The 25,700-nt window shown below is 35.8% G+C and overlaps 2 protein-coding genes across 5 annotated transcripts in view; one reads left to right on the plus strand and one right to left on the minus strand.

Annotated features, from left to right (window-relative positions):
* The window catches only part of NADK2 (NAD kinase 2, mitochondrial), a 38,972-nt gene extending 30,679 nt beyond the window's left edge, over nucleotides 1–8,293 (plus strand). For both annotated transcript variants that reach the window (XM_037002240.2, XM_037002249.2), the window contains 4 exons: nucleotides 1,157–1,212; nucleotides 1,354–1,407; nucleotides 3,653–3,776; nucleotides 5,845–8,293. In XM_037002240.2, the coding sequence (XP_036858135.1) occupies nucleotides 1,157–1,212; nucleotides 1,354–1,407; nucleotides 3,653–3,776; nucleotides 5,845–5,983 (373 nt within the window). In that variant the 3' untranslated portion in view covers nucleotides 5,984–8,293. The remainder of the gene's footprint in view (nucleotides 1–1,156; nucleotides 1,213–1,353; nucleotides 1,408–3,652; nucleotides 3,777–5,844) is intronic.
* Nucleotides 1–25,700, minus strand: part of SKP2 (S-phase kinase associated protein 2) — a 103,923-nt gene that overhangs the window by 56,348 nt on the left and 21,875 nt on the right. For 2 of the 3 annotated variants that reach the window (XM_073237091.1, XM_073237078.1), the window contains exons 8-10: nucleotides 20,301–20,352; nucleotides 20,034–20,141; nucleotides 13,783–15,672 (exon numbers count right to left, since the gene is read on the minus strand). In XM_073237091.1, the coding sequence (XP_073093192.1) occupies nucleotides 15,459–15,672; nucleotides 20,034–20,141; nucleotides 20,301–20,352 (374 nt within the window). In that variant the 3' untranslated portion in view covers nucleotides 13,783–15,458. Of the gene's footprint in view, nucleotides 1–13,782; nucleotides 15,673–20,033; nucleotides 20,142–20,300; nucleotides 20,353–25,700 lie in introns of those variants that run through there. The other variant, XM_073237085.1, reaches the window with a different exon arrangement.

Genomic DNA, 25,700 nt, shown 5'->3' on the forward strand with positions numbered 1-25,700 from the left:
TGAGATTCTGATAGTTCTCAACCTTTCAGTAGTTAGAAGAGCATAAAGAATAAGAGCTATTATGCTTATAAAGTAGTCCCCCTCTCCCCTGCCAAGTACCTTATAGTTGAATCCTGTGTTGATGTTGTCTTTGATTAAGTATGGCTTGGATTAGAATTTCAGTCTTCTCTGTGTTGCTTATTAAAGTCTCCTGTGCTTTGGTACAGCTCTCTCACTAGCTATATCCTGATCTTGACACCTTTGTTATTCAGTCTCTTTTCTTCTCTACTCAGCCCTGTATAGCTTGTTGGCTTCCAACATACTCTATCCATCTCCTTACCATTACTGAAAATTTAAGGCATCATACTTAAATTTAAATGGATCATTTAAAGAAATACACATTAAAAATATGTTGAATAGTACAAAAGGTTATACAATGAAAGGCTAGTCTCTAATTCATATTTCTAATACTAATTTCTAGTACTAATCTCCAGACCCACCCATCATATATAATTGTTTTTTTTCTCATATAAATAAGTAAGGGAAGAAACATACACACATTATGCCTTTGGTTTTTTAATTTAACATACTGGTTATCTTTCCATATTAGTAAATATTCCATATTAGTATTTTATTCTTTTAATTTCTATATTGCACTCTGCTGAGTAGCTATATTTAGCCAGATCCAATGGATATATATTTGAGCAATTTTGTTATTATAAACAATGCTTCAGTAAATGTCCTTGTATGTCTTTATATAATATACGTGCCAAGTATATTATAGATAAATTAGGAGATCGAAGACTATGTTCATTTGAATTTTTAATAGTGCAAAATTCCCCTCCAACTGCAACTTCTATAATCCTATCATTGTAAGAGATTATTTATTTTCCTGTATTCATGCCAATATATTATTTATCAGTTTTGATTCTTACAAATCTGAGAAAAATGTTATTTTAATTTGCATTTCTTTAAGTATAAGTAAGATTGAACAGTTTTTCATACAGACCTGTGAACTGTTCATGTACTTTGCCCACTTTTTAGGTGAATGTTGTCTTTTGGTTGTTTTTTCCCTCGTGATTTTAAGAGTTCTTTGTACACTAAGTAGATTATTCCTTTTTTATTTTTAGTATGTTTTTAGAAGTAAAACAAGAATTTATGTGGTGTTTGTTTCTAGGTCATTCAATATTAACAGGGTTGCAACTCAGGCTGTGGAAGATGTTTTAAATATTGGTAAGTACCATAATAGCTTTTATATGTTATAATTTTAATATGCTATAGAATGTATATAGTTTATTGTATGTTAGCTATTATATGACCTACAATATTTTACTTAATCAAGATACTTTCTTCCTTTCCTTTTTTCAAAAATAGCAAAACGACAAGGAAATTTAAGTCTTCCTTTGGACAGAGAATTGGTAGAGAAAGGTCAGTGACAAATGATCATAATTATTAACAGCTTTATTTATGTTCTCTATCAATTTTGAGAGTGTAATTGTGAAGTGTACTTGTCTAATTAGCAAAGCATAATCCTACTTTTTTTGACTCAAACATACTCTTAATATAATATCCCTTTAAATATGTTTCAACAATTAAAAGTTTAAACCTGCACTTTTACATTAAATTTTTGCCAACCATGAAACATAATCTATATAAAACAGTAAAACTGCAAACATGTCCTGGGGGATAGGAAAATAAAGAAAAATACTTATCTGGCAAATGGGACATGTACACATCAACTCAGTATGCAATTACTATCCTCTGAATGAGAAGGAATTCTCTGAGCTGTGATTGCTTATCTTTGTGTTCACGGATCTGTCTCCTTAACTTCTTCCTGCCTACTCCTGCCCAGTTCCTTCAGGGTTCCTTTAAGAGAACTCACACTGATGGGAAAAGATATTACTGATCAGGGTATTGGGAGGTCTGGTTTCCAATCCCAGACCAACCTGTGAGGCTATGGGCAAGACTGATTCTCTACTCCTCTACTTCCTCAGTTGTAAATTGAGGGAGTAGAAGGAGACTGCTGGTGCATAGGGATCTTCACATTTATCCTTTAAATTTTATTTAAAAAAAAAATTTAAGTTCTTAAACTGAAAAACACATTCATTTGATTGTTTATGAAAATTTTTAACATGCTAAAGTCCACTTGCCTACAAGGATCATTTTTTGTACAGACCTCAAACTAAAGTTTTTCTTGCTGCCTCTGTTTAATTGAAGAGTATCCTAAGATACTCTTATTTAAAGGCACATTATTTAAAATAATAGACAACAAATCCAAACTTGTTTATAGTTGCATCTACCTGCCTATGTAAGGATTTTTCAATGTATACAACCAAAACAAAACAAAGACACAAGTAGATATTGGCACATATGATACTATAATTGTCATCCATAAACACAAATACATGGATTTGAGAGTTACCAGAATAGCCTCATTCTTATTGGTGGCCTTTAAAATGACTTAGCAATACATTTAGTAATACATGAGCAAGTATTCTAATAATGTCAGTTCATTTATCTATATATTTAGGATTTCCACATAAGACTTCCTTTATTGGAAAGATGGTTTGCTTTTAAAAAGTTTGAAAACAGGACTAAATCTCTGAAGTCTCATTTAGCTTCTAAAATGGACTTTTTCCTCTCAATTTGAGACATAAAAGATTATTTTAATCATGGCTTAGGAGCTAGCATTAACATAGTAAGAAAGAAAAATTAGGTATTTATAGTAATTGAGTCTTCATTATATAATTTAACTTAAAATAACTGAAATTCACATCAGGTATATAAATTAACTTAAGGGCATAGATGAAAAGCAGTGGTTGATTTTTCCCTTAATAAACATATCACTTTACTGAAAGACTATTATTCCTCCTCAGAAGCGGTATGAATGCCAGTGATGCATGCATGTTACCCTTCTGGAACTACTTCCTTCAGAGCTAGCACATTTTTTGTGTGTGTGCTCCCAGAGAAGCAAATTTTTAATTTGAAAGTAAATTAGATTTCTTAAAACAACCAAATAATTCACATGAAATTTTGGTAAATAAGTTAAATTATCTTGATAGTCTTGTAGTGTATTTCAATGTGTTCTACTAAACATTCTTTCAAATCCGATTTCTTTGTACAGTTGTTTTTAACCAATTTGTACTTTGCATGCTAACTCACATGTGCCTCTTGGTTAGAGAGAAAGCAGGTCCCAAAGATCCCTAAAAAATACCTTGAGTAATGGTATTTTCCTGTCATTGTTTGAGACTGCATTGTACATCAAGACTAGTTAACTAATAATTATACTTCTGAACTCGTTAACATGGTATTTTGGAAAGGAACTTGGCAAGGGACTATGGCAACTCAAGTTCCCTTTTTGAGTGCCGCAAATTAGTTCTTCTATTTTTGTATAATTACTAGCTTTGTAGTTTTTTCTCCAAATATACCCATCTCTGCTATATTGTGGGTAATGTAGGTTTCTGTGGGCTAACCTTTGAACCTAATTCTCATTTATAAGGTTTTTGTATTTTTAATGGAGTGTGTTCTAAATTCCAAGAAACTTGTTACCAAACATTCCTTTGGAATAGAGCTGCTTTTAGGTTGGGGATAGCATTCATTTTTCATTTTGTGCTTCTCAGAATTGACCATCTTTCATGGAACATGCTAATACTGTTTTTTTTCTCCCTTTTAGTAACAAATGAATATAATGAATCACTGCTTTACAGTCCAGAAGAACCAAAAATACTTTTCAGTATTCGAGAACCAATAGCAAACAGAGTTTTCTCAAGCAGTCGTCAGCGTTGTTTTACCTCCAAGTAAGCTTTGAAAGTCTGATTTGTGACTGTGTTTTCATCCCTTTAGATTATAAGCATGCTTGGTTTTAAAAGTATTCAATTTAATTAAATTCACTGATTCAAACTTAATCTTGAGGGAAAAATAGAACCTGTGAAGCTAATAAGGCATCATGCTAACCAAGCTAAAATGATAATCAAACTTACTTTGCCATTTTAAGGAAACTAAAATTTAAGTGACTAGGAGTATAGCTATTTAGTTAAGTGATGTGATTTGCCACAATAAGATTAAATAATCATTTTGAAAGAAGCTGGAAAGCAACTTTATTTTTATGTACAATGGTATAAAAGGACAAACATTCATATAAAATCTAAGTTGTATAGCAATAAACTTAGAGTAGGATTCATTTCTTTCAGCTTTTCCCAGAAGTGAACCTCTTACCCATATCTATTGAATTTGCTTCAGTTTTTTTTTAGATTAAGAGGATATACAAAAATGAATATAATTTATTACTTTGTAAAGGTTGCCCAATATTCCTAATAAAACCTATAATTTGAAAAAATATCTCCTGATATAAATTAAAATTAGTTTAATTATAAATTGTTGCTTAGTATACATATTTTTTTTTGAAAATACACAATTGATTTTTTTCCAAGAAAGACACTCAAAAGGAAACTTCTATTCATTTCAGAGTACTTTTGATTAATCAATAAATCTATACTGAGTTTGGATGAGACTACAAAGACTTATTTAAACTTTAGCTTATATAAATAGGAAAATGGCTTCATGACTTTGGTAGCTGAAAAATATTTCTTAAGCATATCATAAAAAGCACTATAAAAGATGGATAGATTGAACTTCATTAGAAAATAGAACTTGTTAGTCAAGACACCACTAGAAAAATAAAAAGGTAGAGTGAAATATTTGTAGTATCCAGCAATAGACTCATATCCAGAATATACTATAAAAATTCCTACAACTCAATAAGACAGGTAACCCAGTAGAAAAATATCCAAAAGTTTTGGACAGGCATTTCATAAAAGAGAAATGGCTAAGTATATGAAAAACATCTTTGACCCTATTCATCTGGGAAATTTAAATTCATCTGAGTTTAATGATGGGACAAATTAAAAGTATATAATATGGTACTATATACACCCACCAGAGTGGCTAAAATACCAGTAGTTTGTAAGGTGGAACCGCTGGAACTTACAGTTAGGAATATTTATACCATTCAGAATAGTTTGTAAAATTTTTGGCAGTTATCTACCAAAGCTGAATATGGCACACATGGAGACCTAATAATTTCTAGGTATATATCCAACAGAAATATATACACCAACAGAAATATGTACAACAAAAGACATGCTCAAGAATATTCATAGTGGTGCTGCTCACAATTGGTAAAAACCCAGATGTCCTTGAATAGTAGAGATACATGCATTTTAGTATTTTCATACTATGGAAGTGTTTTCATACAGCAATGAAAAGAAGGCAGACAAAAGCAGGCATATTGTATTCTTCCAATTATATAAAATACAAGAACAGACAAAGCTGTTATTACTATGGTGACTGAAATTTGGATAATGGACATGATCGGGAAGGAAGGGCCAGGGGTAGTGACTGGGAGATGGCATTGAGGGCAGTGAGGGAGCTTTTGGAAAGCTGGGTAATATTTGATTCCTGATTTGGGTGACAACTATACAATTGTGTTCATCATGCTATACACTAGTAATTTGTGCCTTTTCTGTGTGTTACACTGAAGTAAAACTTCTTTATCAAAATAGTTACATTCTTGCTCAATACTTAAAATACTTGTAATAACTCAACATTTTGTCATATGAAAAAAGCTTACGAGTGCCATCAAGTCTGAACTTGTTTGCTCATAAATGTTTGGGTGAATGGATCTATCCTAACATTTAAACTTTGAGATTTTGATAATGTACCCACATATTTTATCAAAGAGCAACTTTATTTTTAAAATCAGGGCCAAATGATCTGCCAGTTTAGATGAAAATTAAGCATTTTAAAGAAACCATTATTTAGGGTTAAGAAGACTTAATATTTAATGATATGTTCCTTTTTGCTTAGGGTTTGTGTTCGTTCTCGTTGTTGGGATGCCTGTATGGTTGTGGATGGAGGTACTTCTTTTGAGTTTAATGATGGGGCAATTGCTTCGATGATGATCAATAAAGAAGATGAGCTTCGAACTGTGCTTCTAGAACAGTGAAGAATTTCTTCATATGACAAACTTGATTAGCAGAAACATAACTTCACTGCAGAAATGAACTGTCAGTCATACAGCTACATTTTTTGGTTAATGTTGAGACCTGTTGGCCCTGGGCTCAAAGGTGACCAAAAAAGTAAGACTTGCATTATTCTGATGGAAAAGATGTTCAGTGTGTTAGAAAGTGGTAGCAGTGAAATTTCTATATTGCTTACAATTGGTATCCAAGAGTGCTGGTATCTTTTTACATTTGAGAGATAGGTTCAAATAAAGAATTAAAAATTTAGGATTAAAAATTTCACTGTGCAAGTTTTTTTCCCCCCTTCCCTTTCCTCCTTACTTTGTGGAATTGGTCAGCCCAAACACCTATCATTTGATCAGTGCATATTTTTTATATAACCTAAATATCAAGAGTCAAAAAAAATTTCAATGGAGAATTTTGATAAATCCTGACATTAACCTAACTGAAATAGGTAAATGTGTTTTTCTATCTGGTGAGATTTTTCTGAATTCAGAACACAATGATATTGTTACAATTCTATTGATTTTTAAAAAGTTCAAACAATCATTTTTGAAATTATTTGTAGATATTTTCATTTAATTGACTTCCAGGTTAATTTTGACAATGTTGGGTGAAATACAGATATGGACAAAACTGTGATGCTGTTGCAAATGTATTAATTATCCAATAGCTATTTGAGGTCATAGACAATTTTTAATGATTTGAGTCTAATAGATTTCCTCAATTTTTTTTTAAACACTCTGACATAGGAAGACTAAAAGGATGGACTGATTAGTCATATTCTATTAGGAGTGTGGTAAGATCTTTAATACATTTTTCATCTAGTATTAAGAATATTGTCAGAAAATGGATTTTCTTAAATATGCAAAATATATTAGTTTGAAATTGCCTTATTTTTAATATCATGATAGTTTTCACCTAGCTCATATTCCAGTTTTCACACATTAGCCTTGGAGGATAAAATGTTATGGCCCCCCATACTCTTCTCCCCTCACTTCAGAGTTTCTTTATTTTTGGAGAAAATTATTTTTATCTAAGTCTTGATCTACTTATAAGTAATCCTAGAATTTTCACAAAAAGTACCTATTGCTGCATCATGAGACAGTTGGTATTCTCATGCATTTATTCAAAGTTGTATCTTTTTTCTTGCTGTTAAATGAAGACTGTTAGTCATTGAAATATTTATTGACATGACTTTGTGCCATGTACGAGTCAGGTGCTAGATACACGCTGATGAATGAAACAGACTCTATCCTGATAGCACTTGAGTCTATTGCACTGAGAAGTAATTCTGTGAAAGCTAGGGTGTATAATCAAATTGAGGGCTATTAGTTTTGCCAACATTTAATGTGTTCTTGTCAAATTTTTTATATAAATGTTACTATACCAAGGTAATCTAAGGTTTGATGTGTATTTAGAACAAGAATTTGTTTTTTTTAGTTAAGGGTATCCTCATAGCAGTTTACATGATGCATACAATAAAAATTGGTGTTTTCCCAGAGCTGGATCTATTTTCTGGTTGGACTTAAAAATGATATACTTAAGATTCCACTTTATAGAGAAGTGAAATTTCTCCCCTAGGTTTAAAATACCTTCTTGACAAAAATGCCACCTCCATCTTTTTATCAAGGAAATCTGATTATACAATATCATACCATGGATCTTTTAATATTTAACAATGGGTAACCTGTGTAAAATTGTTCAGAAGCCATATTTTAAAGTTTCCAAAAATATTTACTGTGCTCCATTTGCAATACAACTTCTAACATTTCTGCTTTGTCATGGGGATTTATTTGTAAGAGGAGAGGCAAAGGAGGTTAGAATAGCAAAAATGTTTCTATGAATGAGTTGACCTTTTAATGGCAACTATATGTGAATAAACTTAAACTATTGTTATCTCTTTATTTATTTCCTTAACTCTTATGGGTTCATTATTTCAAAATGAGATTTTCCCAAAATGTTATGTTTCAGAAGTCTTTTTCCCCACTGCTATGTATTATTTTATGCCCTGCTGCCTTCATTTACTACTAATATTTGACATGATTTGTTACAGAACCATGATTTGTTACATAATCAGAAGACAGAGTACTTACCTTATAAGTGTAGACTTCAGATAACTATGACTTACTATATTTGATCCATATGTACTTATATTCATGGCCCCAGCAAATCAAATTGTATTACATGTTTTACTAAATGTATAGCCTTCAAGTGTAAAGAATTTCCATTGATTTCACTTTTCAAATGTCAAAATAAATCTGAAATAAATCATTACAGCCAGTTAACACAAAGCTTTTACTGAAAAATATTCCTGTGAGTTGAAAAAGTTGTCAAATATAAGGATACATTATCTATTGCTCTGCTGTGAAAATATGAATTTAAAAGATGGTGGAATAGGAAGATCCTGAGCTCACCTCCCTTCCACAGATACACCAAACTACAGCTACACGTAGGACAGCTCCCCCTGAGAGTGACCTGAAGACTAGCAGAAAGAATAGCTCTCCCAAAACAAAGATAAAAAGTCACATTGAGATGTGTAGGAGGAGCAAAACATGGTCTAACCAGGACCCAAACCCCTGACATGGCAACCCACAAGCAGGAGGGATATCACAAATGCAGAAGGACTACCTGAGGAGTGGAGTTCAAGCTCCTCATGAGGCACCCTAGCCCTGGGGACCTGCACAGGGAAGACAAGCCCCCGTAATGCCTGGCTTGTGAACCAGTGAGGCTTAACTTGGAGAGCTGGAGGGCTGCAGGAAACTGAGACTCCAGTCTTAAGCTGACACACAAGCTTGTTTGCCTAAGATGCACTACAGAGGCAGCAGTTTGAAGAATACCTGGGCCATAAATGGAGAGTCACTGATTAATCTGAGGGTGTGTGCTGAAGGGGGAGAGAAATGTAGGAGCTCTTCTCTGGGAATGGAAGTGCTGGCAGGCACCCTTTTATTCCTACCTAGCTGACCTGGTGCTGGGGGGTGCCATAGCTGACAGTCTGCTGCTACCATTGCTTGCCTTGCCCCAGCATTGCCCTGTGGGCTTGCCCTGGCAGATACCTCTCCAAAGGGGCTCCCACCTCCTCATACCCAGCTGGCAGGGACTGGCACCCTACCAAAGCAATTCCTGCCTGGATGAGGGTAGCTCTGTCCACCAGTGCCCCCCCAACAGCTGTGGCTGTGTCTTACTGCCAGCAGGGTTGGGGACCATCCCCACCCACCAGCATGCCTGCAGAAGTCACAGTCAAGCCACAATGGGGCAAAACAGAGCCCACACAGAGGATGCCCCCTAGTCACTGGTTCTGGTGACTGGGGGGATTGTGCTTCTGAACCCCAAAGGATGCCTTCCTTCTACATAAGGCCACTCCTTCAAGACTGGGAAATGTAACCGATCTACCTAATACATAGGAACAGTCAGGCAAAATGAGATGGCAGACTATGTTCCAAACAAAAGAACAAGACAAAACTTCAGGGAAAAAACAGTAAATGAAATGAGGTAACAGTCTACCTGATAAAGAGTTCAAAATAACAATCATAAAGATGTTCATTGGACTGGTTAAAGAATAGATGAATACCATAAAAATGTCCATACAGAGATAGAAAATATAAAAAGCCAATCAGAGCTGAAGAATACAATAACTGAAATGAAAACTATGCAAGAGGGAATCAATAGCAGATTAGATGAGGTAGAATGGATCAGCAATCTGAAAGAGTAGTGGGAATCACCCAAGCTGAACAGCAGAAAAAAAGTTTTTAAAGGATAGTTTCAGGGACCACAGGGCCAACATCAAGCATACTAACATTTATATTATAGGGGTTTCAGAGGAAGATAGGAAAGAGTGGAAAACTTACTCAAAGAAATAATAGCGGCAAACTTTCCCTAACGTAGGGAAGGAAACAGACATCCAGGTCCAGGAAGCACAGAGAGCCCCAAACAAGATGAATCCAAAGAGGTCCACAATAGTATACACATAATAATTTAAATTCAAAAGTTAAGAAAATCTTAAGAGCAGCAAGAGAAAAACAACTACTTGCACAAGGAGTCCCCTTAATATTGTCAGCCGGTTTTTAGCAGAAATTTCATAATTTGTGCCAGAAGGGAGTGGCACAAAAAAATGAGAGGAGAAAAACCTACAACCAAGAATACTCTAGCCTGCAAGGTTTTTTTTCCAGGATTGAGTAAAAGGCAGGTCTGAGATGGTGGCATATAAAGAGCCTGAGCCCACCTCCTCCTCATACACATCCATGCTTCACCTACGCACAGAGCAATTCATCCCAAGGAAGAACTGAGGCCTGAGAAAACACCTTCTACACAACAAGGTATAAAAACAGCTGGAGAGATGGAGACATGGTAATGGAGGGAACCCCAAGCTCAACGCGGCTCTGCACTAGAGGGGATTTCACTGAGCTGCCAGAGTGCAGATTCGCCTGCCCTGGGGCACAGGAAAAAAGCTGCAGTCCAAAGGACAGCCACAGCTTAAGTGAAAAAAACTGATTTTCAGAACTAAAGTGCCTGCCAAGCAGTGGGGGAACTGCTACATTTCTTTCCAGGAGCAGACGTGCTGGTGAGTCTCACTGTTTATGTTCCTCCCATCACAGATAGTACTAATGGGGGCAGGATGAGCACCATTGTTTACCCTGCCCCACCAAGTTGACAGTAGGAACAGAAGCAGGGCCAGGGTGCACACACCAGCACCGAAATAACTGAGGCCACCTCCTAGCCTCCGCTCGCACCTGCACACATCTGTGGTCAGAGATCCAGCCATCCCACTGAGGCGGCACTAGTACAGAGCTCATGCGGGTTCACCCTACTTTAGCTGATAGTGCAGTTCTAACCAGCACCCACCTGGGAGACACCTGAACTGCGCCTCTGCCCCTGGTCGCTCTACTAGTGCAGCCCTGGCCCAGAACCCACCCAGGTGCTCCCTGGACCACACTCCAGCACCCCTGGCAGTCCTGTTAGTGTGCTTCCAGCTGGCACCCACTTGGGAGACTCCCGGCGCACACCCTGGGGGCCCTGGCACTGGGATGCCCCAGCCCACACTCACCAGGCAGCCAGCCAGTCCAAACCGCCAGGCACATGAGGTCTACCCAGGGGAAGTTCCTACACAAGGCCATGCCTTCAAGATAGCCCTTAAACCCAGTGAGGAGACAGAAGAATAGGCTTGACACAGAGAACAAGACAAAACAAGAAGAAGAATTAATAAGCCGAGTTAAGCAGTCTACCTGCAAGATTTCAAAGTAATAGTTATAAGGTTGCTTACTGGACTTGAGAGCAGAGTGGATGCACTCAGGGAGGACTTCAACAAAGAGAATACAATAAATGAAAAATACACTAGAGGGACTTAATACCAGATTAAGTCAGCGAAATAGGTCAGAGAAAGAAAATATATGGTTTCACTTGTATGTAGGATCTGAAAAAAGCAAATGAACAAACAAAACAAATAGACACAGAAAACAGACTGGTGGTTGGTTGTCATAGAGGAGGAGGGAGAAGGATGGGTGAAATAGGTGAAGGGGAAAAAAATTAGAATGTTTGACAGCTTGACCTGCATGTTACAGGAGTGTATACACTAAAATTCATTAAGTTGTACACTAAGATTTGTGCATTTTAATGTATTTCAACAAAAAATCCCATAAGTTTCATAGCTGAAATCCTTTTCAACTTTGTGGTAATGAAAATAATTTAAAATATTCAGATTAGATTAATAATTACAACAGTATCTTACAATTCAAAATACATTTCTATGTATGGTTTCATCAATAAGATACTTACATTGAAAAAGAATTAAAATGTAGGGCTATGGAAATTAGTCTGCTTTAGTCTCTCTTATCAGTCATGGCCCTGCCATCTCAAGACCTTCAATTATAGTGATTAATGGTCAAAGTTGCAGAGGTAAATATTTTGGTATTTGGTTAGAGAAATAATCAAAATATCCGCATTTTAATATTCAGATTCATTAAAAAGTAATAAATAATTCATTTATCAGTAAAAAACCCATATATTGGGTTTATTACAGACTTTAGGACTTCAACCTATTATCAGTTAGCCTCTTGATGAAGAGACCTTTTTAACTCCTTGGGATATCTAGCTAGTTGGGGAGGGGGAGAGGAGTGATAACAAAAGAGGTTGTCTTTTTGGTTGTTCTAGGATTAGGGTATCCAGTGGAAAGGGTTTCTTTCTAGTCCCTGAATTACTTAGTGCCTTTCCTCATATGCTTTGCAAGTTCTCATGGGCTGTTGTTCAAACACAGTATCCTCCACACTGTAGTCAGTAAATGTTGGATTTAAATCGAGTTTACGAGGATTGAAGGGATACAAGTTACTGTATCCAGAAATAAAAATTTTGCATTTGGCCAGCGTGCCTCTCTCTCCAATCTCTGGAACTTAAGGCTAGGTTTTAATAGAGGGAAAAACATAGGGTCACAGGCAGATGTTACAATCATGAACAGAATGACAGCAGATGTTATGTGCCTCTTGATTAAAGAAGTTAAAAGTATCTCCTTGCTAAAGAAAAGAACTTGGTAAAATAAGCCTCCAGATCAGGGTTTAGCAACACTGGCATGCTGACATTTTGAACCAGCTGAGTCTTTGTTGTGGAGAGCTGCCCTATGTATGGTAGTATGGTTGGCAGCATCCTCAGTCTTTACCTGACAACCAAAAATACCTTCAGATTTGACCAAATGTCACCTGGGTGGCAAAATCACTCTTGGTCTAGAGCTTTTTGCTGCTAGAACTATCTGCCAGTTTATGGAAATAATAGGGGACAGATTAACCTGTTCAGTGTCACTCCAGGGATCATACCAGCAAATTCCAGAATGTGAGACACAGGACAAACAACTTAGTCTCTTCAATAAATAAAATGCAAAGAAAAAAAAAGGGAACCCAAAGATCAAGAGACTTAAGAGAATGTCAGTCAAATACATGCTTGGAGCCTGATCAAAACAAACCCAGGTAAGAAAACACTTGAGACAATGGGGAATTTTCAACATCATCTTGATGCTTAATGTTTCAGAATTAATTAAGGAGACTCTGTTTCAGAGGCATATACTGAAATATTCAAGAAGACTGGGTTTTGCTTCAAAATAAGCTGTGTATGTGTGTGTGTGTGTGTGTGTGTGTGTGTGTGTGTGTGTTAGGTATGGATGAGATGATGGGTAAAATGAGATTGGCTGTGAGTTAATGACCAAAGTGGATGATGAGGTTTATCATATTCTCTACTTTTTGCACATATTTGACATTTTTCATAATTACGAACAAAAAAAGGAGCATAGTAGCAATAATTCCAAAAAAAGCAAAAAGGGTTGGTAGTATTCAAGAGTCACTATTCCATTATTTGAATGGATGGGTTTCAAAGGAATTGAATTCTTGGAAGTCAGGTTATAGGGTAAACTCTTCAAATAGTTTTCTAATGAGAGAAATACACAGTATAAGCTGATTAAGTCTGTATTTAAAAAGTGCTACTAGTCGACTTTTATGGATTATACTTGACTATCACATTAATCATAAACATTTCAAATGTTTCAGAAATGTTATCACTTCTAGAAGCACATTGAAAATAATAAGCAGCCTATCTTTAGCACCTTATCAGAAAGTATTGTAAACCATTTAAATTTGACAACAAGCATATGACATAGGAAAAAAGGGCCATTTTAGGACTCACTTTGCAGAGCCTTATTTAGAGAGTGGAGACAAATAGCACACCACATAAAATGCTTTCTAATTTTAACTATAAGACGTAAGAAAAAAGTAACAAAGAAAAAAGTAATACGACTTAGCTGAAATACTCACTTTTATAAAAATGTGTTTTATTTTAAAACAAGTCTATAAAAGTAGAAGTCACATACAAAAATACAGATTATTCTGATACATTAGCAAAATAGTTTATGGCTGGATTTGAATTTGGAAGCACTGTATTTTTAAGGGCATCTGGAAGTCAGATTCCAACTAGGATCCTACCACCAGCCCTTGTCACTAATCTGTAAACAATAATTTCACGTAGTCTTTAGCACTTTTTAATTAACTACTACAAAATTAAACCATAATCATTTCCTATCAAACACTACTTTAAAATGTTCTTCCTTAGGTCTGAGCAGATAAGGGCACTTCACATCATTATTTTTAATATTTGAAAAATCTGATTTAAAAAAAACAATAGAAATGATGGGACTGGCTTTTCCATTTTGAATATATGGGGAGCTCATCAATTCAAGTAAGAAATTAGTATTTTATGTTTTTAAGTAGGATTTAATTATTTTTCTTCTATATACCATTAAAAAAATACCTGATGATATCAAAAGATTTAACGCCTGAATCTTAACTTTTATGCAGGTGCAAGTTGTGCTTATTGCTTTGAAACTGTAGGGAACATATACCTGCTCCTAGTATGTATTTCTAATTGAAGGAACATGCAGTTCTTCTTAGGGAACTCTTAAGTTCAGTAACCTTATAAAATGGGTAGTTTTGAACAATTACTGTGGGAGATCAATAAAAAAGGACAGTTTAAGACACTTGATTCCAGAGTAACATGAAAATAATCTCGAGAACCTCAGTGATAAAGGAAAACAGCAGGCATTTCAATCCTACATTTCAATAGAGACTGGCTGCTTACTATCACCTTTCTAAAACAAAGCAAGTCATTTTAAAAGCTAAAGAACCCATGTTAACATAATTTGATCACAGTTAGATGGCCACAGTTATATTTCCTCAACTAATTTAGCATTCTGAGAACACAGTACATAAAGGAGACTTCATTAACGTGTATCAGAGGAAATTTCAGATTAACCTGTCATAGAAAATTGCCTCTTAAGCCTTCAAATTCTATACTAGTTCTATGTCTGGTAGATTGGTTGGTTTTTATTTAGGTTTTAAGGTGAGTTATCCAGGGCTATTTATTTCCATGAACTAATTTCAAATCTAAAGGTAAAGTTGAAATGTGAATTTTTTGTTTTCTACCCCCCAAAAAGGGACTGCTTCATACTATTCTATGATTCCTTCTGTTCAGTACAAACAGAAATAGCTTCTTATTCTTCCAATCTATGTCTTATACAGCAACATTGAAAATTTAAACAGAAGAGTGCCAAGTTACCGTTCAGGCTATGAAAATGATTTGCTGGTCGTGATTTTAAAGCTTAATTCCAAATAGATTTAATAAGAAGGGCACTTGGAAGAGGTGGCTCAAATGTATGTCTTTAAAGTATCTTGAAATTACAGGCTCACTCCTAAAATTTCAAAAGGCCTAAAACTTAGGCTTTTCTGGGCACAGCAGTGCTGGAAGCTTTTGCAGTCATTTTAAAAGAGCAACACTTCGAGTTTTCTCTCTCAAATAGTTCACTAATACACTTGCGGAATGAAGGCAAAGGGAAAACCATGATTTAAAATAGCGAGTGCTCCAGCAAGTGGGCTTCCTGCCTATTTTCCCTGTTACAAAGAAAAGAGGAGACACCATCCTGCAATGAATACTTCATAGACAACTGGGCTTCTGCAGTGCCAGTCGGCATTTGATGCCCCATATCTCCTGGTTCTTTTTGTTGCCTGTGGTCGGCCTGGCAATGGTGGTGAAATGGGAACTATTGATCTGTAGATGAGGAAGAGCTTCCTTTAACAGCTGAAGGGTACTGTCTGGCACAATTCCAAACACTTGTAGTGTTTTTAGCGTGGGAATTTCTCCAAGTTCACTGGAAAGAAAGAGAGACTTTCAGAGTAGCAGTATCTATGGAAACTGTTTCACTACAGTTACACGACCCAGTTTTTACCATTTGTATCATAGTCTATAAAATGCAAACTGAAAATGTAATTTGCAATCAATGATTTAAGAAAAAAGCAAACGTGAATCTAACCAGAAAGCACAGGCCATAGCTTGGGCAACATTTTGTTAAATTTCTAACAATCTAAAAACTCTGAGGTTTGTTAAAAATGGAACTGTATTTGTTTCCTTTCTCTGTTGTTGATTACACTGAAAAATATTACTGTGTTGTTAGGGAGCAGCTAGCAAGCTCGTGATGGTGAAAGTTGATGTTTTATAGTGGCATCACTTGGAATCACCACAGGTTATATGTAATTTAAGAATATGGACTTGACCTTTATTTGAACATGGGCTCCTGGTCTCAGAAGAAGATAGCAGCAAAAGGTAAGGTAACTTCTTAATAATGATGAATATCCAACAAGTCCATTACATCTGATGAAGCCTAACAGTGACTACCAAGAAATTCTAGACAGGGTTATGTAGTTGGGTGCAGATGGAGAAAAGGGGTGGTGACCAGTCACACTTTTATAGGAGGCAATATCCATCTTACCTCTCTACATACAACTATTCTTTTTTGCCACATATGAGCCAGTCCTGGTCTTAGGTATTTCCCACTAGGTGAAATACAACTCTGTCAACAGTGAAATTCCAGTCCACAAAAAAGGGAACCTGTTTCCCCAAAGTAAATACATTCTGGTAATGATTCTTTCTTCTTTACCTAGATCTGTATGCTTAGAAATTCACCTCTCTGATCTGTATTTGCTCCAGGTTGGGACACATAGTACAAAGTCTCAGGAAAGGGAATATTTAGTTTGGAATTTCAACAAAATCCCACTACCGATCAATGAACAACACATCAATGACCTAAAGTTAGAAGCATCTTTTATATTTTCGTATTTTCAGACACTATGTAAAAAACAAACTTTCCTTATAACTGACACCTGTTACAACTGTCACTCCAATCTTCCTTCCTTCTAGCCTATTCTATATAGCGATGACCAAGGTATCTTCTTAAAGCCTCGCTCAGATTATATCACTCTCCTGCCCCAAAACCTTTGATGCTTCCCTCATGTTTAGAGAACTCCAGCAGGCCTTACAACTTTCCTTGCTTATCCTGCCCTCCCAGTCTGCCCACTACCCTTCTCAACATATTCTTTCTACACTCAACAAAGTGTCTTAAACACCACAGACATTTCATGTGTATACAGATGAGGGGTAATTTAGAAAATGAAAGTACTGTCTAATAAAATATGCTTTGTGTTCATAGGGGGACAATAAAATCTGGAGATCACAGTAAACCAAAAAGAAAATCAGTAAGAACAAATTTTTGTTCCTAAAGAAAACTAATCTCTGGAGTTAAGAGACAGGACTATAAAGATCACAATACAGAGATGCTTATACTTATCACTTCAGATGACAGCAATCCTGTCCCAACCTTAAATCCTGTGAAATTTGAGTATATGAGAACTTTGTAATAGCCATGAGGATTTTGGTTCTGGGATATCCAAATTGCTAAACTGTATGTCATTCTGTAGTGAATTTAAAAGAAGGAACTGTAGATGGGAATTTAAAAGAAGAAACTGTAGATGGGAATAAGAAAAGGAGGTATGGTTGATAGCAGAAGAAATGTTCTTGTGACAGTAGAAGAAGGAAATTACATCAGACTCTTAGGAGACACTCAGGTGTTACATGTGAGAAGAAAATGAGCTGTATAAGATGGGATGGTGGACGAAGGACCAGTCTCAAATTGTAAAGTCTTTAAAATCTTGAGGGCAAAGAAAAAAGCCTCTTATGTCTATATCCTACAACACTGCACAACAAATTTACATCCATCTTTGAAATTATAATGGAAGAGACTCTCAAGCAAACTCAGGGAGAGTAAATAGAAATGAATGACTTAAGAGCCATTATTTCTATTTTAAGCATAAAATGACACTGATGATGCCTTGAGTATCTTTGTTTAATTTTAGTAAACAAAAGGTATTTATGAACACTTTCACAGGCTTACTCCTTACTTCACCTACATAATCCTGTGTCCCTTATAAAATCTTAAATTTCTCAACTACGAAGTCTTTAGCCACCAGAGATTTTATTTAGTCTCTCCTAATCTCAGATCAGCTTACAATCTCCATCTTGAGTTTCTTACTTGAAAGAGAAATATGGAATAATCAGAAGTTCACACACATGGTATAAGACCAATCAAGGCACAAAGAAATAAATACAATGAGATATTCTGAGGAAGAAAAACCTACCTTCCCAAGTACTTTAAAAGATATTACAGAAGAAAAACACTCAAAATTGTATCTTCCCACTTCTGAGATAAGAAATAAAAATTCTTTAGCTTTTTGGAAATTACTATTGAGAATCCTAGAATTCTTACTATGAATTTCAAATACATCAGCTGTCAGAATGACTGAAATTAGAAAGGACATTTTATCTTGAGAAACTTTTAAGGACAGGGTACCAGCAAACTCATGTTCATGGATTCACAGAGTAAACAAGTATACTATTTACATTATGTCTAAAGAAACATATTCTTTTACCTTAAGGTTCAAGGATAGCATCTTTCTTCTCTCTGTTCTCACTCTATTCTGGTGGTAGCCTGACTTAAATATATATATATGGATATATATCTCCTGATGCCCCTGTTTTTCTTATTTCAAGATAAGATTTAGAGAAATCATAAAAATGCAGTGGGGGTTCACACCAACGCCTCTTAACTTCAGGCCCATGCCCTTACCAATCAATTCACACTGTTTGTAGGTGGTGGTACCCTACTCAATAAAACTTAAAATGCAAGGGTTCACAGCTTTCCCTTAGCCTTTGCTGGAGAAAAAGCATCTTGGGATTACCTACTTACCTCCTTTCTCCTTGAAGATAAGTAACACAATTAAGACACAGGGATAGATTCTCTTGAGAAAAGCACCTGAAAAAGAATGACTACTACACTCCTGGTGGCTGCACAGGCAAGGAAGTTTGAGGGCAGATGGCAAGGACAAGAAAGAACGTATGAAGGAGAAATCTTTTTGGGTAGGCAGTAGAGGCTCCCAGGAGTTTCGGATGTTAGAAGGATCAGGACATTTTCATAAGTGCTCCATGAATATGAATTTAGACTCTAACATCTAAGAGCCATGAAAATAAATACTGGCATCCCTTTTTGGTGGTGCTTTTCTGAATGAGATACCAACTAAGGCCCTGAGCCCCAAGACCAATTAAAGTGATTAATTTAAAATACAGTTATAAGGCTTCCTAATTCTACTAGTTAACTCTGTATAGCTGAAGTATCTAATTTATTCATTAACTCTGAAACTAACAAGATCTGACCAATAATTTGAGGAACACATACACAGATTCTTTGTTGAAATTCACCACCCTTCTTTTGTAAGAACCAGAAGCTAAGTTACCTTCATTTGGGTAGTGAGCTATATGAGGTCAGCAGCCTCATTTGGGGCATATTGGCTGGAATAAGAAAGAAGGAGACCTAACCAAATCCAAGATACTGCCTTCTTGCAGTTTTCAATAAAATTGCTACCTATGTACACTTGACATGAGAAAGAATTTTCCAGCCCTTTGGAATGAAAGAAAGGAAACTTTAAAAAAATATAGAGATTATATTATTCCCAGGATGATTTGGGTATAACACTTCCTAAAAGAAAGGACCAGATTCTGTCCAGGATACTGAGCATGTCGACCCGACTCAGTCTTAATGCATTACAGTTTCAGGTAAGACACTTCACTCATTTGGACCTTATTCTCCCCACTAATTGAAGACAGCATTAGACTCTTAAGATATTTACCACTTACACATTTCTATTCTTCCCATTCCTTGACCATCCAGCACTGACATCACTAGAAGATTGCAGAACTTTCCTCTAAGCCCAGATGGAGGCTTCTGGATTCAACTAGAGTTGATTTGAAAAATTTGGGGGGCAAAAAACCCCACAATGGGTTGGCCTCCCCAGTTATACTCTGAGCTCCCTGGGGGGCAAAGGCTATCTTCTTGCAAGTCCTCCACAGATACTAGCACAGTAGCCTACTATTTAAACTTGTTCACAGCTAAATAAAAAAATGTTTAATGAACTATCTCAGTCAACTCAACTTTACAGACATTTCAAGCAAAACCTTTTACCTTGTTTTTCCTATCTTGCTGCTCTTCCCTAACCAGTTTATGGTATGTGAATATTGATGTGTAAGTTTTAAACAGCTGCTATTGATGAGAAGAAGTTTTAATACCAAATGACATCTCTTTTGGTTCACGCTTTCTATTAGCTTTAAAAAAATGAAAATACTTACAGTAAAGTTTCAGGTATTATATCATAGCATCGACTGAGTGATAGGTGTTGGAGGTAGTTGAGCTGGTAAAATTCCTGAAAGCAGTCATCCTTTAGCATGACACTGTCACTGTAAGAGGGTAGAAGAACAGATTCAAAGTTCATGCACCAGTTCTATGCGGAGAAGACAGAAATAATCTAAGGCTTAGTTCCTTCAGTTCCACATATTAAGATCCTTTCCTCAGTTCAATGGGCAATTTTATTTTACAATAAGTAAATAAATAAATACCTCAAGTCTAGGTGGACAAGATTGGGGCACCTTCCCACTAAGGTAGAGACATCTAGAAAAAAAAGGTCATTATTAAATGAGGAATAGACAAGGATATCTGCTACCAACACTGTCATTTAACTGGGCTAGAAGTTCAGAATAAACGCAATGAGAGTCACATACGATTAGAAAGAATGAACAAAATTTTCATCCTGGCATGTAAGATTATCCTGGCATTTTCATCCTGGCATGATAAGACTATCACCTGAAAAACTATTGGAAACAGTAAGAAGAGAACTGTGTAAAATGACTGGTTAACAACAATCCATAGCTTACTTACATACCAGTAATAACTGGCTGGAAAAATAAAAGGAAAAAAAAAATCCCATTCACAATAGCAAAAGGCAAGACCAAACACAGCCATATATAAGCAAACAACATATTATAAAAGAGACACTTAAAATCAATGGGGGTTCAAGAAGTGGAAAAAAGGGAACCCTCATATACTATTGGTGGAAATGTAAACTGGTACACCCACTACGGAAAGCAGGATGGAGGTTCCACAAAAAACTAAAAATAGAAATACCATAAGACCCAATAATTCCACTTATAGGAATTTACCTGAAGAAAACAAAATCTGATTTGAAATGTTATATGCACCCCTATGTTTATTGCCAAATTATTTACAATAGCCAAGATATGGAAGCAACCAGTGTCCATCAATAAATGAATGGATAAAGAACATGTGCTTTATATACACAATGGAATATTACTAAGCCATAAAAAAAGAAATCTTGCCATTTGCAACAATATGGATGGACCTTGAGGATATTATGCTAACTGAAATAAGCAAGGCAGATAAAGACAAATACCATATGATTTCACTTGTATGTGGAATCTAGAAACAAAACAAAACAAACAGCAATAGACTCACAGATACTTGAGAAGTGACTGGTGGTTACATTGGAGCAGGGTGGGGGTGGGCAGGTGAAACAGGTGAAGGGGATAAAAAGGCACAAAATCTCAATCATAATGTAAGTGAGTCACATGGATGAAAGTACAGTACAAAGAATATAGTCAATAATTCTGTAACATCTTTCTAGATTGACAGATAGTAACTACACTAGTTGATGGTGAGGATTTAATAATGTATGTAACTGTCAAATCACTATGTTGTATACTTGAAATCAATATAATATTATCTATCAACTATACTTCAATAAAATAAAAATAATATAGAAAATCAATAGGGGAAATCATGGATTATTAAAAAATAATATTGCTACCAAAACCAGGAAAAATTCATTTCTCCATCTCAAAAAACATATCCAAATCCACTCTACTTGTATTAAAAAGTTCTAAATGCAAGAATATGGGCAATTATTCATTGGATGTTGGGATAGGTAATGAGTTTCTGAACACAAAAAAAAAACATAAAGGGAACACTGATAATTTACTACATAAAAATTTTAAAACTCAACCATGTTAATGCAAACAAAACACAAACAGAATTTAAAAAGCTTAAGAAAACTGGGAGCAAATGTTTCCAACACATTGAAGAGAGAGGTAATGGTCTTACATAAAGATAAAAATAGAAAATGGGCAAAGAACATGAAGAGATATTTTGCAAAATACAGAGATAAAAATGGAGCAAGAAAGGCAAAATTAATCCCTCCCCCACTTTGGGAGACACTATGCAGGTGCCTCAGTATTTTAATACAAAAATATCAGATTTTCACAAAAGTTGAAAACTTTTAAGATTGAAAATCCGTGCATCTAGAAGATAGTTTTTATTAACATTTTTATACATGCCAAATACTCAGTTTTTTCTGGATATTCATCATTCATCTTGTTTTACACATATTTTTATTTATTTATTTGACTTTTTTATTGAAGTACAGTTCATAACAATATTATATTGACTTCAAGTATAAAATAAAATATTGCTTTTTATCCAGCAAATGAAAATCTATTACAATATCCAGAATTGATGAAATATAATGAAGCAGGTCTCCCCACATACTATAAGTTGGATATTTAACTTTATGCAGCCTTTCAAGAGAGCAGACTGATTTTTTATTTTTGAGAGTGAACTGATTTTAAAAAAAAAGTGTTCAGAGCATTATCCACTTTTCTTGTTGGTTCAATGAGTCTGCTCGTAGAAAAATAATTAGAAATGTGCATACAGATATTAATTTTAGCAACAATTATAATAGCCCCTATGCCAATTAGTTTAATACATTGAACTTCATCCATTCTGTGGAACACAATGCTAATAGTAGTTATTGAAAAGTTTTTTAGTGACATTTCATGACCCCAAAAAATACTCAGGATGTATTGTATAGTGAAGGCAAAATACAATGCAGTGTAACTTCAATTTAGTTCAAACACACTCTATAAACTCATATTTATACACAAACTCACACAGAGAAAGAAAGTGGAAGGGAAAGGCTGGAAGGAAATACACCCAAACATTAACTGCAGTTACCAGAGGTGGTGGAACTACAGATAAGTTCAGAATTTGGAAGAAAGTCTAATGTGCTACTTTTCATTCAGAAAATCAATCAATAGATGTTATTTACTTTTTAAAAACAAACTCATTAATTGTTGAGTTTTTCTTTTTCCTTCTCACACCTATTATCTTCAGCCCCATTCCCTCCTCTGAATCCTAGACTTTAATTTTAAACTGCCTCTTCAACACACCCACTGAGGTATGTGACAAGCATCTCAAATTCATGCCTAAATCTAAATACTTGATTTCTCTTCTAAATCTGCTACTTCCCTGAAGTCTTTCCATCTCAGCAAGTGCTAATTTCTCTGATCCAGTTGCTTAGGCCAAAACCCTGGGAGTCCTACTTGACTGTTTTCTCACATCCCACATTTAATCTGTCACCAAATCCTGCTATGTTGGCTTTCAAAATGTGTCCCAAATCAAATAATTTCTTACCACCTTCAAAGTTCCTACCCAAGTCTCCTACAGTCTTCTCAACACAGCACCAGAATAAGACTTTTAAAAGATGAGTCAGATTCTCCCTGTTCAAAATGTCCCAATGGCTTCCCATCTCTAAAAAAAATCCCAACCAAGCTTTGGCCTTGGCTTGGAGAACCCTTGACTATCTTTTCTCCTATGACTGTCCCCCCTGCTCTCTCACACACCAGCTCCCCTATCAAGGCCTTTGAACTTGCTGGTCCCTAGTCCTAGAATAGTCTTCTTCACATATATGACTCACTCTTCTACTCATTCGGGTCTCCACTCACTTCCTCAGAGAGGCCATCTCTTTGGCCATTCCATCTACATAGCCCCTTCCTGCTACACTCTGCTTTTCCTCCTTGCATATTTTCACTCCTTTCATCACATTTAGTTATTTGATGATTGCCTGGCTTCCTCACTAGAATGTAAGTTGCACAAGGATGACTATCTGTTTTTCTCAAGGCTACATCTCCCAAGTCTGGAATAGGATTCTGTGCATGGTAGGTGCTCAATAAACATCTGTTTAATGAATGACTAAAAAATGAAGACGTGCACAATACAATTTTGAGTGACCCATCATCTAGCCAGCCAATCAGCCATCAACAAATCTTACGTTGACACCACCTAGAAAAGAACAAAACCTTGGGGGATAAAATTGGTCAGTCAACCTCTCCAGCCCTCATCAAAGCCCTGCCGTCCCTCTGGGGAAGGGTTAGTAAACAACAGTCACCTAATCTATTTTGTCATTTTAAAGGAGAGGCAATTTCAGCTAGAGAAGTCAAGGTCAAACCCAAGACCAAAGGTGAGGTCCTCTAAGACAGTGTGCACTTACTGTCCCACAGGGTGACAGGGTGGGTGAGTGCGATGGCAATAACCACAGCCAACAATTACTGACTCTTATTATGTGCTAAGAATGGTTTAGCATGCTGTGTGCGTAGTAACTCATTAATTCTTTAATATAACTCAAAAAAAGTGGGTTCTACTATTATCTCCTTTTTATTGGTGAGGAAACTGAGGAACAGGGAAGTTAAGCAACTTCTTCAAGGCTACCCAGGAAAAGGCAGAGTGGTTACTCAACCCTGGGCAGTCTGGCATCAGTCTAGGAGCTAAAATGAAATCCATACTTTCTTCTATATAATGAAATAGAGTGCGCCGTTGTTAAAGGCATTAATTTAAAAATCTCAGACTGCCACTGTATAATTAAGAAAACTAACACTTCAACTTATGCTCTTTGTCCTTGCCCTGAATGTGTCTAGCAAGCCAGATTTTATAACTTACTATTCCTGCCAAAACTCAGTAAACAGGCTATCAGGTTTTTTTTGGAGGAACAAAGAGAAGAGCTTAAAGCCAAACTTGGACAAAATTAACAACTGCTTTTACAGGTTTGCCTGCAGCAGAGTTTCTCAACCTTGTACCCAGAATCTCAGTTCATTTCAGAAAAACTCTCAATAAAGATTTTTCAAATGGGAGATTGAGATATGGGAGGGAAATGTAAACAGGGCACTGCCTTCTCCTCTTGGGGATGAACGGAGAGGAACAACCAGTGGACTCCACGTTAAGAGGATGCTTGCTGGTGGGAGTTTAAAATCCTCGGAAGGCAACTGGGCAAGAAGTATATATCTAAAGCTTGTGAACGGAGCCTAATTCTTGACTTTGGAATTCTACTTTTCAGAATTCATCCTTAGGAAAGCACTTGAAGATTTGTCTCTGTCCATAACTAAGTTATTTATAAAGGGAAAAATGGAAGATTCTAAACATCCATTACACACATGGGTATCAACTGAACAAATTATTATTGAATCAATACAAGTTATTCCACATCTCTTTGATGGAATATCACATAGCCATTGAAATGATGTGGTGTAGCTACTGAAAATGGAGTGATCTGAAAAAAAACACACCCCATACCACAAAGTATTCCATATGCTTCTTAAAAGCACTTTGTACAGGAAAAAGATCAGCAAGATGTTAGTGAGATTACTGATGATTGTTTTATTATTGATTATTGCTTTAAGGAAAACAAGATGAGTTTTCTTTTTTATTCCATATTTTATGTATTTTTGAGAATGGCTATACAAAACTGTATCAGATTTAACATAGTGTATGGAAAAAACTTGGAACAGAAATACTGTGTGTGGAGGGGAGCAGTCAAAAAACAACTGCTTTTACAGGTCTCTAAAGAAAACATTCTCCTTGTCTAAAAATGCAGGGCTTTGGACTTATGATGGGGAAAGGACTGGAACCCCTAGCTGCTAATGAGAATCTAGCTCCTCTTTTCTGTAGCTTGATGAGATAGATACCTTACTTTCCAGATGCCACATCATATCATCATGCCCTGGAGAAGTAGTTTTAAAATACTACTTTAAAAACTACTTTTAAGATACATTTTGCAAATGCTTGATTCAAGTCTTTAAAGTAGGATAAAGACTATAATAAACAAAACATTTAGA

Source organism: Manis javanica, chromosome 1, assembly GCF_040802235.1.
Source record: "Manis javanica isolate MJ-LG chromosome 1, MJ_LKY, whole genome shotgun sequence".
NCBI classification, from domain to species: domain Eukaryota; kingdom Metazoa; phylum Chordata; class Mammalia; order Pholidota; family Manidae; genus Manis; species Manis javanica.